The sequence below is a fragment of the Schistocerca serialis genome, chromosome 4, assembly GCF_023864345.2.
Source record: "Schistocerca serialis cubense isolate TAMUIC-IGC-003099 chromosome 4, iqSchSeri2.2, whole genome shotgun sequence".
Lineage (NCBI taxonomy): Eukaryota > Metazoa > Arthropoda > Insecta > Orthoptera > Acrididae > Schistocerca > Schistocerca serialis.
In genome coordinates, this window is record NC_064641.1 from 137,771,701 (window position 1) to 137,792,197 (window position 20,497).

Here is a 20,497-nt window from a genome sequence, read left to right on the forward strand (position 1 = left end):
TTATTAATTACTCATAAATGTATTCCATGTAGTGTTAACACACTTTGAGGAAAATAAACACCTCTGGAACGAGATGGCTTTGATAACCCCACAAATAATTTAAGGTATTGTTACAAATTAAGTCATGGTTATTCAGCCAACATCAATTTCAAATTACCCAAAACCTAATTTCCTGAGCACTGAGAGGCCATTACATTAACAGTTTTTCTTTTTTATCATGCAGGGGATTCTAATAATAAAAATTTCTTGTTACAGATGTGACTTTTTCTACAAAGTTTACATAAACTTATGTTTGTAGGTGGATGCTGTCTCACATGTAGGATGATGATGAGATGAAGTAATAGGAAACAGTTTCTGTAAAGTTTATTAATGTTCAGTTTGTGTGTAGTAAAATACAGTCCTTACACTATTTTACAAGATTGAGATCAATACTCTGGGGCTCCCCACCGATACTGAAACAAAAATAAAATATGTCCTTTAGTACTGTTTGCATCTGAATATTTTATATGAAACAATGACCTAACTTCATCTTAAAAGAATATCACAGATTGCAATACAAATATCACAAAGAACTTACATCTTGGCTGTTGGCATTTAGTTTTCTTTCAACCAGATTTTGCAGGGTTTCTGATTTAACGGAAAGAGTATCAATCTTTTCAATAAGTTGTTGGTAAGGAGATAAAGGTGGTGTCCCCATTACAACATGACCTAGTTTTGAGTCAATCTTAGCATCCAGGTCTGCACTCCTAATGAGATTAACGATCCAGCATTCTGCCTCTTCAGGATTCATATTTAACTTTTCAGCTAACATCCTGCGAGAAAAAATGAAGTCTCATACAAAAGAACTTCACAAATTTGTATTTATAATAAAAACAAGCACAGGACATCACTAACTATTTTGTGACACTCAACATGTATGGTACACGCTTCTGTAAGACTAACACTGAAAAACATAATATGTCCAATAAGAATAGTGAGTGTGGGAACAATTTTCTTTTTGGATTGGGTTTAACATCCTGTTGCAAACATGGCCATGAAGAGTATGAGAACTATGTCATTCTGCATTGAAAAATGTAAGTATCACTTTGGGTGGCATTTACAAATATTTGTAAGGAATCCAGAGTAAAATATATTATTCAATTTGTGAGTCAAATCACAGTAAAAGGTGATAGAATCAAATCATCAACAGTGTGTTTAGCTTAGCTTTTGAATTAATACTTTGTAGAAGACAAAAGTAATGCTGGCTTACTGAAATATGGAAAAAAGTATGAGGAAATGAAGCTTAGAACAGAGGTGTCCTCCACATGTATTAGAGAGAAACAGAGTAGAAAATATGTATGGCCACAAAAAGCAGAATCCAGTGTCAGACAAATGGCAATGCGTCAGTGTGAAGAAGGGAATGAATTAGAGGATAATGGAAGCACAAATCTCAAAGTTAGTAACATATTTTAGGAGCTTGGTCAGAGATTGACAAATGTTAGTAAGAACACTGAAACAACTTTATCTGTTAGCTAGTCATTGTTTTTCTGAGATGTTAGTGCTACATGTGTTACCACTGCAGTTAAAGAAATGTAATTACCCAATGCTGATACACCGATGAATTCGGCAAAAAGTTTCAAATATCATAAGTCGAGCATTCTCCACAAAGTCGGTAAGGCATGCTGTCAAGAAGAAGTCATTGAAAAGCACTGTTTGACACTCGTGCAGTTTCTGACGTGCACCTTCAAAATCGAAGTTGACATACAAATGCTCCAGAAATTCTGTAACTGGATCACGGTAAGTATAAGATTCCTGAAACAGAAGAATTTCAAACAATATTATGTATTGTATTCACACAAACTTACTTCTACATCTTTATTTTCCTTCAATATCCTTCACTGACCATTACTTCTCTATTTTTAAGTGTAAATGTCCCCACCACCACCACCACCACCACCCTTCCAAACAAATAAGTAATTCATGGTTATTCTGCTTACACAATGGCATAAACAACAAACCCTAGAAAAATTAATACACATACACAATTAAAATATAGTCATATCCAACCAGCAAGAAGAGCTTTAGTTTTTACTAATCAGATTTTGGCATTTACAACTGTCACTGTGCTCCCAAGACTGGGACAGTTCTGGAAAACTGATGACAATGAACACATCTATTTTAACGGCATATCTAATCAAGCCCAAGTTTTTTGTCCAGGGGGAGGGGGGAAGTAGTTTAGTTACCAGAGGGATATTAACCAGCATGGCTGCCTTTCTTACAGCATTGTTTGTTACGAAAATAAAGAGTGGTAGTGTATTTATTTTCACCCTATTTTATTCAGGAATCCATGTCTCTCCAAGACCTGTTCAAAAACAAAACAAAAGTGACTGACTTTTGTGTACTAACATAAAAGTCCATGTACCAGGTAGTGTAACTCATCCACTTGCTAGAACTGACACACAATGGAAACAAACATAGGTCATTCACTTAACTGTCTTCAGTTGAAGATATGTGTGAATATAGTGTACACCAATGAAGAGAAGGTAGAAACACTATTAAATTATGGGAGTTCCCTATGTATCCACTCGTTTCCTGTAAACTTCACAAAGTGGATGGGTTATGTCATCTTGATTACCTGCTCTGTATGCTAATGAAGGACAGTCAAAGTCAATTTTGTACTACATTTTTAATAACATAATGCTTACATGAATGGTACAGTGACACATTGTTGAACAGATCTTGAGTATAGGAAATAGGTTAAAAAAATTAAATTACACACAGTGCTATTTGAAAATGATGTACTGCTGTTCATACCTTCATAACAAAGAAAGGCAATCATGCTGGTTTATGCCCCCTAGTGCAGGATTCATTTGAAACAGTGTTTATTTTGCTTTTGGGCGAGAAGTTATTTGGGGCGGTCAAGATGCACCCTGTATATCAGAAAACAAATTGACCAAACATGTTTGTCATGTAATCAGTAGCATGGTGACCTTAAAAAGAGCATTCATTTCTTAAGAATTGTGATAGTGAAGAGGTCTATTTTGATGAAAGTGCTTTCATAATTTTTTTGGTGATAGTTTTCCAGACTTGAAAATTATAATGGAAATAGCATTCTACTGAATAAGTGTCTGGTCTTGCAGGAATGAATGGCGACAGCAGTAGTCTGCATGTTAGTAGTACAGCTGCTAATGTTAAATACTCAAGCAATTATTGAAAGATGTCAGTGGAGAGCCATACACAATGTGCTTAAGTTCTAGTTCAGTCAAGAGGATTCAAACAGCAAAAGAACAGCAGCAGTATAGTTGTGCAAGAAGGTAGGTGGTGTGGCAATGCACAGCAGGAAGGGGCAGTGTACCAAGCGACACTCCAGTCAATAGCATCACACTGCTGCTTCCGTAGTCTTTGCTTTGCAGTGCACATAGAACATTTAACATTGATTTTCATGAAATATACGTATGATGAAGGCACAATGCCGCTATAATCATTACTATGAGTGGCTGGCAACAAGCAAGTCAAGCATTACACTAACAAGTGACAGTGATAGTTTTCCAGGCACGAAACTTCTCTAAAGGGAGTCAAAGCAGAAAACCTAGCCCAATCTTTTGCTTAACCCAGTATTGCCACTGACCAGAGCAGCAACAGTTGGGGTTTGGGACAAAGAAGAGAGCACACTAGTGCTATCACAAAGTATTTTCTGACTGTCTTTGTGCAAAACACATCACTCGCACACCTCCTTACTTGCACACCACTATGAGAAGCAATAGGATGTTCTGCACATGCTCTAAGCAGAGCACCAGAAATCACACAATCATGAAGAGGTTTTGTGAGCTCACAATGCACACTGGTCTTAAGAAAATAAATTTACTGTCCAAGACTAAAATGATACTGAGCCAGTACTTCACAATACTGAAGTAAATATCTGCACAATCTCTGAAGTTTCAGAGTGGTACCCTGTGATACCTGTTCCTACTCTACGCCTTCTGTTTTAGCAAGTATTTAGGCACACAGGGTTCTGATATCAGGAGCTGCAGTAAATTACATGAAATTACCTGTTGAATCACCCTCACTAACTCCTTGAGGCTCCTTTGGTTCTTTGTAATTATAATGGCAGCTGCTAAATATCTTAATATGTGAGGACACATGGTCTGGATAGCATTTAAATATCTGAAAAATAAATACTTTTGTTATAGGCCTTAACTCTTTAAGAGCAAGGTGAAACAGCTTGCAGTAAAACATAGAAAGAATTCAGGCAAGGGTGCAGTTTATTACTGACACTTCTTAATTTATATATTGACTGTCTGGACGATGGAAAAGCAAAGCACCTGTGGGTAAGAGATTAACACCCAATGTTTTACTATAACTATTTGCTGATGATTAGTCCTCCAGGAGAAACCAAAGATGAGCTCTCTAGATATTGTTATACATAAGTCTTACAACAAATCTCACATTTTACCTTCTTGACTTTTCTCAAGCACAGACACAGAGAAAAGATCAGCACATAACAAACAAATGTGTCGTCATAGAAACATAAAAATTAAACAAGCACTAAAACAATTATGAAATTCTACAAACAATACCTAAACCTGCACAATCATGAAAAACTAAGAAACAATGTATACAAAAACCCGAATTGAGATTCCTAAAGAGTTAAACATGCAACAAGACAGGCTAACAGAAATGAACATATCAGAAGAAAATTTATTCAATAATTTTGGTACTATATCAACTTTCTCTGAGTTGATGGAGAAAAAATATCACCCTGAAATGAGGTGCCAATGTGGTTGCAGTAGCAGAATAAAGCTTTTAAGCAATGTCAGCAGTCTTCTCCTCACCCTGCACCTATTAGTTTGATTATGTAGATCAAATATAAGGTTTCTAGAGAAATTGTGCCACTAGAAATGAAACAGCGCAATGCAAGATACAAAAGTTTTTCATGGAGTAGTTTACATAATTATTCCTCCTTCACAAGATGAATCTTATAGTGCACAAAAACAAAAGCTGGCATCTAGTGTTGTACTTTGTAACTATTTCATATAAGTATTGACATGTGTAAGAAATTTACCCGTTATTATGAATGTATGAACACGCGTGCGCACTCGCACACGCACACACACAAGTATCTCCCCCCCACCCCGACCCCCACACACAAAATTAAAAGGAGATACTCTGATAACCAGTGAAAATTCAGTACTGGAATAGGGATAACTGCAATTTGTGTGACTGCACTGTTAAAAAGTACGAAGCATGCAGAGCAGTACCAGTACAGAGACAAGAATGTAGGCCTAGTTGTCAGCCACTGCAGTTATTCATACTTGTCATCACCTAATCAAGCCACAACAACTATAATAAACTTCTGTGACTTGCATATCTCTAACCTAATCAAGCCTGGAAAGGTACACTTAAGTGTGGAATCTGAATCAAGTGTTATTTCTGACGACTCCTCACATCATTGAGAGGTAAAGAATAGGTTCAAATGCAGACCGAAAAATCCCAAGTCCAATCAGAATTCGATGCTGCGACCTTCTAGTTTCCAGGTACACACTTTACCAATAGACCGCCAGGCCCAATTCAAGTGTTGGCTGTGAGGTTAACAACTATCTTGAACATGCAATCTAAATGCAATGTAATTGCTTTGTATGCTGGAGAGAAGGTGCAAAGACAGCATAAACAATGAGAATTGGCCCAATCTACATGCTAATGGAAAGCAGTATTGTTTATAAGGAACAGATTTATAAATTACTTGCCCTCCTTTCAACTAATTAATTTTCAGTAGACAATTTAAAAGAAAGAACTTTCCTGGTGCTGTACATACAGGATGACAATTATTGAACTATATGAAATAAAATCATCATAGCTTCTGAATGGTTTGCGTTAAGATGTTCAAACTGGTTGGCCGTGGAGCATGATGGGGATTACTATGTACATGGTACGGTTTGGTTTAGCGATGTTATCATCTAATTGTGAGACTAGGACTTGTGGGTTGTCAGCCCACAGCAGACTGGAAGTGATAGTCCATAATGTATCTTAAGACTTAAAATGTTAACTGTGAACCACATTTAGGAGTCTTCGTCTATCATATGAGCTGTGTCTGCTATGGCCGAGTTAGGACTCTTGATTAATATGCTTGCGTCAACAAACGTTACAGCCTACGAACTGTCCTTTAACCCCTTAAGTGAACAATTTCTTTTCAAATTACATTCCAAGAATAATATTTTTTAAAATGAAAAACATCCTATAATGAAAGACATTACATACAAACACATGAAGACAGCTTTTAAAGCTCCAACTAGTGAGTTATAGAAGTCTGAAGATCACCAATAATAAAATCCTGAGTATTCATACACTAGCCTGACTAAAATATCCTGAAACTTGAAATCACTTTTTTCAGATGCTCTCTAGTGATCAAGCACGTAACATCAGTGCTGAAATTGATATAAGTGGGGTTTTAATTTTTCAATTATTGTGGCATTCCACACATTATATGTCCCTCTGAGATTAGTTTCATAGCTGAGACCATCTGTTAACGAGACCACTTGCTTTCTCTTATGCTAAGTAGAATTTTTTGATCTAGAGAATCTAAAGCTGTAACAGAGTTACAGAATATGCTACCAGGATGACTTTTCTTGTCTGTCTCAGCCAGTACTACATTTGTGAAGTATAGAATTGTTGCTCTTTCGAGAATCCTTCACAAAAGTTGAACTCAGAGACATTTAACAAGTACTGCTCAATTAAATGAGTCAATGATTCTGTTATAGACAACTTTGTCAAATGCTTTTGTAAAGACTGGAAGGAGTTACATAGGATTGCAATTGTACGTGGTTTACGTATATCTAGTGTTGCATGCAGGTGTTACTACAGCATGTTTAACTATAGTCAGGAAATCTACCATGATCATTGATTGATTCCGAAGATAACTTAAGGGTAATTATATTAAGTCATCACAAGAGTTTAGTATTCTGCTAGGAATACTAACATATCGTGCAAAGCTGCTGCTTTTTAGTGACATGACGAATTCTGCAGTCACCTTCGTGGATGCATTTTTTAAACTAATGTCTGATGGTGGTCCATGTAATGTCTGTACAAGTAAATCTAATGCATCTGCATTTGGTTGTTTATTACTGGATGCTGTGTTTGCTGCCACTGTGAGGAAGTAATGATTCAGTTCGGTGGCCAATCATTAAACAGTGTCACCATTTTGCCCAGAGCTATTTGCTGGGGACTCGGTTTAATTTGGATCACTATTTTTGATTTTTTTCCCCCTTGCTTAATAACATTCCAAATAGTTCTTTCCTTTTTCTTGGAGTGGTTAATTTTTTAGCACACTATATGAATTTTGCTCTTTTAATGACAGACTGGTACATTCTACAGTACTGGTGGTAGTGGTGTTTAGACTCTTGCCTAATGCTTGTTCTCTGTCTTCCGTGCATGATATTCTTTAATCTCAGAAGTTATCCACACCTTATCCATATTTTTGTTCTATTTTCCCTATTTATTGTAGGGGAACACAAGATTCAAAAATGCTGTAGGAATATGTCAAGAAAATTTTCTACAAACACTGCTTTATAAATTTCTCCCCAGTTTTCTTCCAGTAATTTCTCTCCTGATGTGGTGACTGAATCACTGTTTACGATTCTGTCTTACAACACTTTTATTCTATGATCTGTATGTAACTGGCTAATAAATTTTATTGTTAAACCATTGCCTATTGGATTTACAGCCGAGTTACTACAGATTAAAGTGTCTAAAAACAAAATGTCAGTAGCTATTGCACTATGTCCTACAATCTACAAAAGGAATTTTACTGTGGAAAATAATTCAAAGCTAGGCACTGCCAACTCTAGGCGACCCTTGTCAGTACTATCTGACAGAAAATGAACATTAAAGTTTCCACAGACAATGACTCTCCACAGTCTAGCCTGCAATAAAACTGTCTCTAGCTGACTGAAGCTTAAGATACTTCCTGCTGGTGGCCTGTATCACTTATGTTTTCTGACCTACTATTGTGGCATAGAACTCTTAAAGCACAACACTGGTTAGGCTGAAGGGCCTGCAACTTACTAAACCCCATTTTTTACAGTATAACCACAGCTGACTTCCTTTATGCTTCTTTAATACCTGAATGCTGCAAAACACAAAATTCATTTAAATATTTCAAATGACTTTTCATATTTTAATTACAACTTTATCCCAACTCTTTGTATGATGAAGTCAGGCCTGCTGATGTTATTTCTTATCAAGGCATGTGAATGTGTTGACATGAATGCAAATATGAATGTGTCATAACCTTTTGGGTCTGCCAGGTTATATGAGACTGATGACTGGAGAGTACATCATTATGATTATTTGATGGAACTGTTGCTAGTAGTAATCAGCAGAAGCCTAGATACCGGGTTATATTCATCATAAAAACCTTGAAATATGCAGGAAAAATACATAAAAATGCATGGAAAGTGTCAAAATATGCGAGACCAAATAACAAAAAAACACTGTAGTTACTGCTTTCATTATATCTCAAAGTCGAACCTGTGCATATCAATTATGAGGAAGAGAACTGGCCACGCGAAAAGTCGGTACATTTAGAACGCTGATATCATTTTCTGAATACACTCTGGTAGAAGATAGGAAGGAGGCCTTTCAGTGATTATTTTCTAAAAATTTGCAAAATGGGGATGCGTACCGTGTTTCAAGAATTGTTCCTTCTTTGCTATTGTTGTCGGTAACAAGCGGATACAATGCCAAGTGAGTCGCAGGGAAACAATTGATATGTACAGGACCAACTTGGAGATGTATTGCATGCAGAGGGGCATGCTCAAAAACTCCGCAATATTTTATTTAAAAAACATACAATCATGAATTTTTTTGAACAGCATTAACTTTTAATTAATACTATTCGATCAAAGCATCATTTACAATTTACTTTACATTTTCTTACTATTGTAAACGTAAACGACCAAGTAATGTTCCAAATGTTTGGTAGTAAGATTGTGTCTTCGAATATTCAAAACATTTTTATAAGTAGAAAACGACCGTTCTACATCAACTGAGGTAACTGGGCACTATTTGAATTTGGGTGCTACATTGGCACTTATTGTTTCTGGTAAAAGTTCACACATTCCATTAATAAAACTATCAATTTGGCACAATTTGGTTAAAAAAGCCTGGGTTATTGTTTAAAACATTTTTAATTTATTCTTTAAGTTTTATTGGGAATACCTCTAGCAATGAGTCCAGGGGAATAATTTTATTCATTAACTGAGTAGATTCATTCAGTGCCAAACCTTGAGTTTCAAGCTTTTTAATACTTGCAGGTATAGGGGAAAAATGAGTGTAAATCACAGCAATGTCTTTTTTAATACCAGAATCATTAAAAGCATCCTTGCACTGGTAAACTGCCAAAGCCTCTGCATTATCGAAGTCGTTTACCACCCCTCTAATGGCCTCAAAATGTTCATTGTAAAATAACACAGCTTCAACCCACGTACCATGACAAGTTACCATTGGTTCGCGAGGTAAAGGCACACTTGGTAGTTTTTCTTTGTAGGTCTTGGTGCAAACATGAGCCTTTAGAAACACTTTCTTTGTGGATGAAATCAGTTTATTTACATTCACAAATGTGGAACATACTTCTTCAGCAAGTCAATGTACTCCATGAACAAAGCACATAACATGAATCAAATTTGGGTAAAATACTTGGAGCGGTTTGCCTGCTTTGATCATATAGGGGGCAGCATCTGAAATAAACACAAACACATTTTCACCTGCAGAAGATTCGAGAAATATTTTTCTAATACCCTCATTCACAAATCTGGTGGTTGTAGAATGATTTACTTTTTCAAGTTCTTTGCAGGCCACTAAATAAGAAGGTGGCTCTTTTAAAGCACCAACAATTAAATTTGTAATTGTAACAGCCACAAGTTTCATCAACTGTCCTTGAGTTCATTGTGTATTTCCTCCAGAACATTTACATAAATTGTCGATGTGTAACTTTTACGCAATGCTGACTCATCTGGTGTATTTTGATTTAAGCAATATTTGCACAGAAAGCCTTTGAGGATAGGGTTTGTAAATTTGTGAAGAGGAATATTGCTTGCAATGAGTGCTCCACATAGATCCATGTTAAACTGACTTTTTTGGATACCTTTGGACAAATGCCTGCTACTGCAACTTGCTGTTGTGGTCCTTTCTTCCGCATTCCTGCAATATGAAGACTTGTATTGACATGCGGGTCTATTTGCAAGTTGTTTGCATGAAACCTTTTTCTCGCAAACATGACTATTAAAACAATTCCATCGTATGTAAATGTTCCAGGATGGTCGGCTATCCACGAAACGTTTCTTTTTTCATGCAGTGTGGCACACAACAGTTACACATCACACATCATGAACACGTTCAACTGTGTGCAAGTAAACAGAAAGCTAAACTGAAACAATGGACCTGTGACTAAAAGCTTGCATAGCTTAATTTAACTGTTGCCAACGTATACGGTATGACAGCGGAGGCAATTAACCAGGGGTGCGGGCGCAGGAGGATTGACTGTGTCTGCCTCTTCTTGTTCCTCTTGCGTAACGATTTCCCTAGGCAGTGGCCTTTCGGTTAGTAACTGCATGCAGTTCTAGGTTGCGGTCAATACACGAGACATCAAAACTAGATCAAGTTAGAGACAGCCAGTCTAAATTTGTAAACATAGAACGAAACTATGCATTGCCACTAGTTCTTAGTTAAAATATGCAATAACTGGTTAAAAGGAGCCATATATGCAAATGCATATAATCCAGTCTCTAGTCATAACTTTTTCGGCCTGTTTCTGCTGTCAGGTTATACGAGACTGATCACTGGAGAGTATGTCATTATAATTATTTGATGGAAGTGTTGCTAGCAGTGATCAGCAGAAGCATGACTAAATTTACCGATTGAAATTTTTAAAATTAACACAAACTAAATTATGTCAATTTGTGTATGAAATCTTGCTTTTGCGAATCTACTGTTTGATTCAAGTCAAATGATTGCATTCAACACTACTTAATATTACATTTAGTTCAATTAAACTGAAATTTCATATACCATTGTGTTGTGGAATTACTAAAATAGTAGTTGGGCACAGCTGCTTGTAGGTCATACTAGTTTTGATTAATGCATTTACAACACTGTGACATGTTTTGGCAGTAAGTAATTAAACACTACAGCATAACTGATAGGAGCAGTTTGAGTTATGATGCAGTGCATGCAAAGACATATTTAGTTGTGTACGGTGCTAAGCTATGAATTTGTTGCCCCGAGGTCTTGCACTTCATAATTTTCCACTTATGTCGTCGTCTTCTTCTTCTTTCTTTCCACTAAGTTCTCAACCTTTCCCTACAGTTCTCTCTTCTTTCTTCTGCACACATTCCATCTACCTTTTTCTTTGGTTTCTACTTTTTTTACTTTCCTCTAAAATTTTCTCCCTACCCTCTTTTTTCCTCCGTTATTCCAATTTCTCTCAGGTCTGCTTTAACTTCTTTGAACCACCAATGATGTTTCTGTCAAAAAGTTAAAAATTCTTTTTTATCTTCTTTTGTGTAGGCTTTTTAGGTGTCCATAGAATACAACTCTTCCATTCCTCATTGTGTCTGATATTGGCTTTATTTTTTCATAAATTTCTCTATTACTTCCGGTCTGAGCTGCGGAACATGGCAGTCATTTGTGCATGAGACATACTTGCTTGTGCAAATGAATATATGAATATGTGTGTGTGTGTGTGTGTGTGTGTGTGTGTTTTTCCTTTTCTGAAGAAGGCTTTGGCCGAAAGTTAAATGTGTAACAGTGTTTTCCTTGTACAGACTGCAACACACCATGTCATCTTTACAGTGAATAGCAATCTATCTTTTTCATTATATTACTGTGTGAAAATTTTCATTAACAGTAATTAGGGTAGGGACTAAAAACACATAATTACTACTTACTGTGGTCTGTGTAAAAACATTTCAATCAGCAATTCTTTTCCTTTTGGGTGTGTATAGTACACAAATAAACTCCAATGTATTAGCCACGTTCGCTGTTGCAAGTGGTGCAGGGCTGATGCAAATGAAGTAGTATCAATATATTCACGTAACTTATTCAAGTCCTCTAAGGCAGATGGCCAGTTCTGGATCAAAATTTCTGATGCAAGTTTACCCCAAAGGACACTTAAATAGTTCTGGAGGAAAAAAATTACATCCAGTTATTATCATTAGTTGTCTATCAGTTTAAGTCTTCTTAATTTACAACAGTGTAATGATAAATGTAAACAAAACTGATTTGAAATTAGACAATTATACAGCAATAACAAATAAAGGAAAATTCAAAAGAAAATAGTTATCAGTTACTTTAACTAGTTTACACTCACCTTGTCAGACGGTGGCATGACAAGCATGTAGAAGTACAAATAACTGGAAGACACTGCGTAATTACCACATTCATATCTATACTTTGCTAACTTGTACATACTGTCCATCATATTCAAATTGAACTGCAAAAATAAAATGAAGAAAACCATTGGTAATGCAGTCAAACAGCAATACCAACGACAACATAGATCAATAATCTGAGACACTTTTAAGCTGTCTATTAAATTAATGGTTGAATGTACAAACAACACCCCATAAGTTGAAATTGTGTACAAGATGAAATAAAATAGCATATTGTATGGAGGTTTAGATTATAATTTTGGTATGTCCCAAGTGGAATTAAATAGCCAATATATTTATTACTATTGACGGTATGTTACACCCAGCTTTGCATTCACAAGAGGATGTATGTATTTTTTTTCCACTAGTGGATATTTACAATATGACTTGGTTTCTAAATCGAAAAACAGTTTGTTACAAAAGATGTTGGTTTCAATTATATTATTTTATGCCTGGTTTTCACTCATGTCATGAACTGCCCTCTGCTTGCATGTTTTTGGGGGTGTTCCTTTGTTTGGCACTATTGATTCTGGAAATTGCTTTGCAGAACTAGGCATTTGTTAATGTGAAACAGCTGAATGTCGCACCACTTCTTTTGTTTGTATCTTTCTGGCTACATACAGCTTGTGTGTCTTGTGTAGTGTTACCAATTTTACTGCTAGTTTTTCCTTTAATCGAAAACTTATTTTCCTCTAAGATTTGTCATGTGTGTGTTATGCCATTTACTTATGTTGTGTTTTGTATTTAATGTGTAAGAGAAATTAGGGAATAGTGAAGGAGTCGTAGATCTAAATGATGACAAGGTGTGGTGGGGGTCCAAAGATGAGTGAACAGTGAGTGTGCAGTAGTGGAATGGGGAATGAGATAGAGGAAAAGGGATGACTAGCAACAGGTGTAGTGAAAGTGGGAGCTTGATTGTGGGGGAGGGGGTCGGTGGCAGGGTCTGGGAGAGGGAGAGAGAGTGCTGGGAAAGGATTTTTTTCATTATGAGATTTTTCTCAATTATTTTACATAGCGTTTGGATTTAAAATATTTTCAATAATTATAAAGCAACTATGATTAAAAGTGGCCATACAAATTGCTGTAACTACCGAATTCGTGTCTGTGCTGGTTCAGTGTTTGTGCGTGAAGTTTGTGCTTGATTTGGCCACCAGAGTCCTCCTGGCCTGCTAGTATGACAGTAGTTGCATCTGCAGCCTGCCATCTGTGCATTCTGTTTAATGACTATATGGGCTGGAGCACAAGGCTCTGCCAACTGCTTGTCTGTTTCAAGTACTTCGTTCGTACATATTTATACTTTTCCATGTAATAAAGTTACAGTGTTATTGGGTTAGAACACTTGGGCAATGAGTACAGTATTTGACACTGCGTGTTCCACTTCAGTCATTAGTCCTTTGAGTTTAATTTCCATGAAGCCAGTGCTCAAATCTCTTCTCAAACAGCAGGCACTGCCAGTTGCTATTTCCAGTTTAACAAATACATTGGCAAAATGTGCACCCCCACCAACAGCATATCTGCCACTGTTCCCCGCGTACAATGATGCAGGAGAAGGCTGGGACGCTTACAGAACCTTCAAGTCTTTCTTTTGATCAAATGTCTGAGTTAGTTGTTACCCATGACTGCAAAAGTACTCATGTTATTGCTGCTCATGTGGAGTTTAATTGTTACCTAAAGCAGCCAAAACACTCATTTAGGGCATGGGCAGCAAAACTATATGGACTCAGTTATCATCATTTTTGTGACAAATGTTCATAAGGAAGGATGTGCAGATAAAATGGTTCAAGATGCAATCATATGTCTTGCTCGTGACAGGGAAGTTAAAGAGTGAGCTCCACAGTGGGAAAATCCCATGCTTATGGAAGTATTAAAGATAGCTCAGTCATTTGAAGTTTCAGGGGCTGCAGCTAATCAGATAGAAGCCTGGTCTGAAGTTTCAGAAATCAGTTCCTCTCACCCCTCTCAGCCTTCAGTCAGTTCACAAGGAAAGAGAGAAGCTATTGCAGCATAATATAGGTACTTGTTGTTTGTGACAACATTCCGCATCACAACAGCAACAGCCTTGTGCTCCACTGCCTTCACGCCCATACCATTCCAGTCAACACAAATGGACCGCGTGCCCCAGGCGCTGGAAAATGTGCAATAGGTGCCTTAAAAAGGGATACATTGCTTCTGTAACTCTTCTGGACCTGAATGAGGATGAAACAAACATAGATGTGAACAGTGTGTCAGCAGTGATGGTGTCTCCGAGCAATTTGTATACTGAAGTGCATGTGTTTAGCAATCACTGAGACTGTGGGTGACATGGGTGCATCAGCAACATTGGTGAATTCTCAAACTTTTGTGGGTTTGGGCTCCAGTGTCATGGAGGCGTGAGAGTTATAACACACGACAGATTAAAAGGCTGTGGTTCATTCATTATCATTCCTAGTTATGGACAATGCTCACATTGAAAATTTGACTGGTTTGGATGCTTTTAAACTTTATGAATTCTTTTCTCCCTTATTTTCTGCGGGACTGGGCTGTGCAACAGAATTTCAGGTTCATATCATGATGAAACAGTCTGCCCACCACCCCCATTTATTTTGGGACCACACAGTACCGGTAACTTTATTGTATCCAGTAGAAGTAGATCGTATTCAATCCCTTGATGTTAATCTACTTATATCTTCCAGTGAATGGTCAACATAATTGGTGATAGTAAAAAAACCTACAGGTAAACTACGCCTCTGTGGTGACTTTTAAAAAATCACTTAATGCACAGTCAATCATTACAGTGTCCTGATCAGCTTTAGCAAAATTTGGGTGGGGGGGTATTATTTTTCAAAGACTGACTCAGCAGACACACATTTACAGCTGCTGCTTGATGAATAATCTGAATGCCTCCAAGTTATCAATACACCATTTGGGCTTAATAAGTGCCAGTGTTTGCCTTTTGGTGTGGCAAGCACACCAGCTATTTTTGAACACTTTTTAGAGCAACTTATTGCATCAGTTCCCGGTGCATCAACTATTTCTATGACATAATAGTGCCTGATGTCTCTACACAGGAACATTTGCAGAACCTTTGTACTCATTTTCTATTTTACAATCTGCAGGGTTAAAGTGCAACATGGACAAGACAAAGTTTTCTTCAACCCTATTATTTATTTTTGTTCTAAAGCATCGTGTGCTGGTATTAAATCACTGCACCAGCATACTGATGCTATTGCTATGTTGTCACACCCCACATCCACCCAATGAACACACCCCACATCCACCCAATGAATTGCAGGTATTTTTTAGGCAAAATTGCATACTACCACAAATTCACAGCGGATGCTGCTGCTGCTGCTGCACTCCCGACTTCCATGCATTATTATGTAAAGATGTTCCTTTCCAGTGGTCCCTGGCCTGTGACTGGGCATTCAAGTAGTTGAAATCTGAGCTACAGTTAGTCCCTCATTTGGTCACTTTTCAGCCAGGCCAGAATGTTGTGTTATCAATGGACACATCACAGTTTGTATGCGAGTGCAGGCTTTCTCGGCGAATTTCATATATGAAGTCTTCACGGGTTGTCAGCCAAGTAGCATCGTCGTCTCGTAGTAATGTTTCGATGGAATGCGTCTCCATCATCTTCAGGCAAACTTCGCCTGAAGATGATGGAGATGCATTCCATCGAAACGTTGCTATGAGACGACGATGCTACTCGGCTGACAACCCGTGAAGACTTCATATACATCTCAGTTTGGCCTTGGCACCATCCTTGCTCATAAATATGCAGATGCATCAGAATGCCCTATTGCATATGTCTCTAAAACCCTAAATTCAGCACAAAAATGTTATTTTCAGATAAAGATAGAAGCTTTGGCAATCATGTATGCTCTAAAAAAATTTTGGGTTTTTCTACACTGGTCTAAGTTTCACATGATCACCGACCACAAACTGCTGGTGTGTCTTTTTAAACCCTTCGGTATCCTTGCCGAAAAAAGCCGCACATTGCTTACAGTAGTGGGCTCTTTTCCTGTCACGATATAATTACGAGATACATTTTACACCTATGGAGCAACATGCAAATGCTGAGGCCTTATCGTGTTTGCTGACTGGCCTGAATATGGAGTTTGATAAAGAGGAATTATTTTGTTTTCATTTAGACGTGGAAGCTCACAATGTTGTTGACAGTTTTCCTATTACTAGCACTAAAATTGCAGCCACAGTAGCTGCTGATCCTGTTTTAAGTATAGTTATTTCTTTTGTGCAATATGACTGGTTGGACCAACCTCTGGGCCATGCTTCTGATCCTTTACGACATAATTTTGCATTACAAAATCATCTTTCTGTTTGGGACAGAGTTCTGCTGTGAGTTATAGAGGATACCACGCTCCAGGTTGTAGTCTTGTCAGCCTTACAGCATGAGGTTATGCGTTTATTAGATGCGTACCATTGGGGCGTGCCTTGTACAAAATCATTAGCACATTTTTTGTGTCAGCCATTGATGGGTAAATAACACAAGTTGTTGCAGCCTGCCCACAGTGTGGCACACCGGTGGCCCCCTGTGCATCTTTGTCACCATGGCCAGTTCTACAGATATTTGGGAATGAATTCATGTAGATTTTGTAGGAACTTTTTTGAATTTCTACTGGACTGTTGTAATTAATGCATATTCTAAGTTTCCATGTGTGGTGCATTTTCTGTCTGCTTCTGCAGCGACAACAATTTAAGCTCTGTCCAAAATATTTGAAATGGAAGGTCTTTTGTATATGTTAGTTACAGACAATGGCCTAAAAAAAAGTGGTTTTCGCCATGTCATGGCTCCTCTTTTCCACCGTCAATCAAGAAGAATGATTATTATGAACATTTAAGACTCAGATGAAAAAATACATATTGGGTGTGTCACTGGAAGGGACTCTTGACTGGCTCTTCAGTTCTTATAAGTTACCCCTGCTGGAGATAAAGAGTCTGGCAGAGTTGTTGCACAGCTGTCAGCCCCGGACTCTGCTACATCTGCTTGATGCCAGGACATCTTATGACACTAGTGCTGCAACACTTCCAGCCTGCCACAGCTGCCTGGGATTGCAGTCTTTACAGCCGACCAAAATAGGTGCTGGTGGGAACCCAGCTCCTGCGCTGTTGCAGATGAAGCCTCCATTGCAGCTGGCACTGCCTGTTCAGCCACCTTCACCGCAGCCTTCTTCACTAGGGCTGGACTCGGATGTGGAAATGGAAGGCGTGCCAGTGTCATCTGTCCTACCACATGGTTTCTCATGGGGGCAGGCGCTACACCTGTCCATGCTTGCGCCTTTTCCAACCCTATGCAACAGTGGCAGCACATTGCACGGCACAACAACCAATGTCCAAGACAAACAAAGTGGATGTGAGCACAGTGCTCACTTCTTTGCACAGGAAGAGGAGTGTTGTAACTACAAAATTTGTGCGTACATCGCTTCATAGTTGGGACATGAAGTTTATGCTCGATTTGGCCACCAGGCCTGCTAGTATGACAACAGTTGTGAGTGCAGCCTGCTGGCTGCACACCCTGCTAGAACTAATGACTATAGAGGACAGAGTGCAAGGCTCCGCCAACCACTTGTGTATTGTGTTATATGTACTTTGTGTCTCGTATGTTTATGCTTTTCCATGTAATATACTTATTGCTATTACTGGGAAGTTGTACAATGTGCTAGACACCTTGACAAAAGCCATTCTCTATCAATATAACTCACAAAAACCATAATAACCAACAAAGTAAACATAGCAATTAAATTAGATTACTTGCTTAGTAGACAGCAACAGGCTGACAAAGAAATGCTGAAGTATATGATTCACTAAGGTACAGAATATGGCATTTTTCTTTAAACGATGAAAAAAGAACAACATGGTTAACTAAACTAAAGTCTACAACACTAAGCAAGTAAGTGCCACAGACCAGTGTCAAGGGCGGCACAACAAGACTAAATGAGATACTAAGTGTGTCACTTGATAGGCAAGTGCCAGATTAGAAACTCAAATACCAGGGGTTTGAGACAATTATTTTTTCTATTACTTCTTTCACCTCTGGTAAAGCTTTGCTAGCATTAGAAGTGCAAAGTCGCAACATGGTTCAGAGCTCACATTAAACTATAGGTAAGTCAGGTCTAGGGTTGAAGGAAAGTAATGAAATACCTCTCTTCCAAGGTCCATAACATAAAATACAAAGTGTTTCACAATTCCTATTAACATGCTTCTAAGGGTTTCAAAGGGAATCATTGGATAAAGTTTTGATAGGAACCCACATCTGGAAATGTACCATTTGGATGTGCAATAAGTTTGCAGAACAGACAACTTTCAAATCTCCCACTTCTCAGTATGCATACAGCGGAGCCAATAAGTTCTCATATGCCTGGTCTACAGGAGTCCATGGCACGAGTAATGTTTTGATTACTCGTCGTCGGGTTCTCTTCTATGTAACAAAGGATGCTCTCTTCAAAGTGGAGAGTGTGGCACATCCACGGAGAACCCTCCTAGTTGCAAACACAAGTTTCTCGCACTGTTGCTGCGGCTGGATGAAAAGGTGCCCGATGTCATAATTACAACAGGAACAGTCTATGGCACACATTTCTCAATATCTATATGTCCCGTGAAATGGCACATTTGAAAGTGATTCGGTCTTCAAAATTATTTTACATTCAAACAGCATACACTCCCAGAAAACGAACACCATGTATTTGTCAACCCAGCAGCGGGAAATTTTATTGACGCATTCTTCAGGACACGTAAAACACACAATCACACATACAGAGCCATATGCACGTGAGTACAGTCAACACAGTGTGCACAGTGTCAGTGCTAGTACCATGTATACCCTCCTTTTGCAGCAATGCAGGCTGCAATTCTCCCATGGAGAAGATCATAGAGGTGCTGAATATAGTCTTGTGTAATGGCCTGCCAGGCAATTTCCACCTAGTGCCTCAGTGGGGCCAGAGTTTGTGACAGATGTGCAGACCACGCAAGATGACGTTTCTTCCTGTCCCAAACATGGGGGACGGATCCGGGGACTGTGCTGGCCAGGGTAGTGAACATACACCTTAAAGAGAACGTTGGGTGGCACAGGATACATGTGGACGTGTTGGGAAAGCGCATCACCTCATAGGTCCATGGTCCGCCCCCAGTAGCTGAGTGGTCAGCGCGACAGACTGTCAATCCTAAGGGCCCGGATTCGATTCCTGGCTGGGTCGGAGATTTTCTCCGCTCAGGGACTGGGTCTTGTGTTGTCCTAATCATCATCATTTCATCCCTATCGACGCGCAAGTTGCCGAAGTGGCGTCAAATCGAAAGACTTGCACCAGGCGAGCGGTCTACCAGACGGGAGGCCCTCGTCACACGCCATTATTATTATTATACTGGTCCATGAACAGTAATGTGATGGGTTGGATGATGGTTTGAATGTACAGTGGACTTTCAACGTTCCCTTGACAATCACCAGGGGAGAACAGCCAGTGTAAGATACTGCTCCCCACGCCATGATGCCAGCCGAGTGTTGGCTCTTTGCACCTCAGTCACATACAATCCTGATTTTGGTGCTCACCTGCACAACGCCACAAACATGTACGACCAACATTGGCACCAAGGTAGAAGCAACCCTCATCACTGAAGGCGTCATGTCTCAATTCGTCCTTCCATAAACGCCTATCATGACACTACTGGAGTGGGGCTGTACGACATAGCAGCGTGAGTGGAAGGCACCCCTAAAGGCATGCAGGACCGTAGCCCTGCTTCATGGAGACGGTTCTGAATAATTCTCACTTACATCCCTGGAGCAATGGTGTCCCTAAGTTGCTGTGAAGTGACGGCACAGTCTAGTACAGCACTTCATAGGATGCAATGGTCTTGGCGTGCATCTGTGCGCCGCTGCTGTCCAGACCTAGGTCAGTGGGGATGTGGATTTTCTGCTGATCACTGGAAACAACATCTAGACACTGTGGAGGCCTCACACCCATGTGTTGCGCAATTCCACAGTACGTCTATCTGGCCTCCAACTAGCCCACTACACCCCCTCGCTCAAAATCTGTCAGTTGCACAATAAACTCAAATAAAATAACACCTAATGAACAACAGTGGTATTCACAACCATATCCAAATCA

The 20,497-nt window shown here is 38.8% G+C and overlaps 1 protein-coding gene across 1 annotated transcript in view; it reads right to left on the minus strand.

The window, feature by feature from the left end:
* Positions 1-346: 346 nt before the first annotated feature.
* Positions 347-20,497, minus strand: part of LOC126474193 (eukaryotic translation initiation factor 3 subunit E) — a 37,717-nt gene continuing 17,566 nt past the window's right edge. Inside the window, exons 4-9 of the mRNA XM_050101656.1 lie at positions 12,341-12,463; positions 11,919-12,151; positions 4,029-4,143; positions 1,580-1,791; positions 578-812; positions 347-452 (exon numbers count right to left, since the gene is read on the minus strand). Coding sequence (XP_049957613.1) covers positions 426-452; positions 578-812; positions 1,580-1,791; positions 4,029-4,143; positions 11,919-12,151; positions 12,341-12,463 — 945 coding nt within the window. The 3' untranslated portion in view covers positions 347-425. The remainder of the gene's footprint in view (positions 453-577; positions 813-1,579; positions 1,792-4,028; positions 4,144-11,918; positions 12,152-12,340; positions 12,464-20,497) is intronic.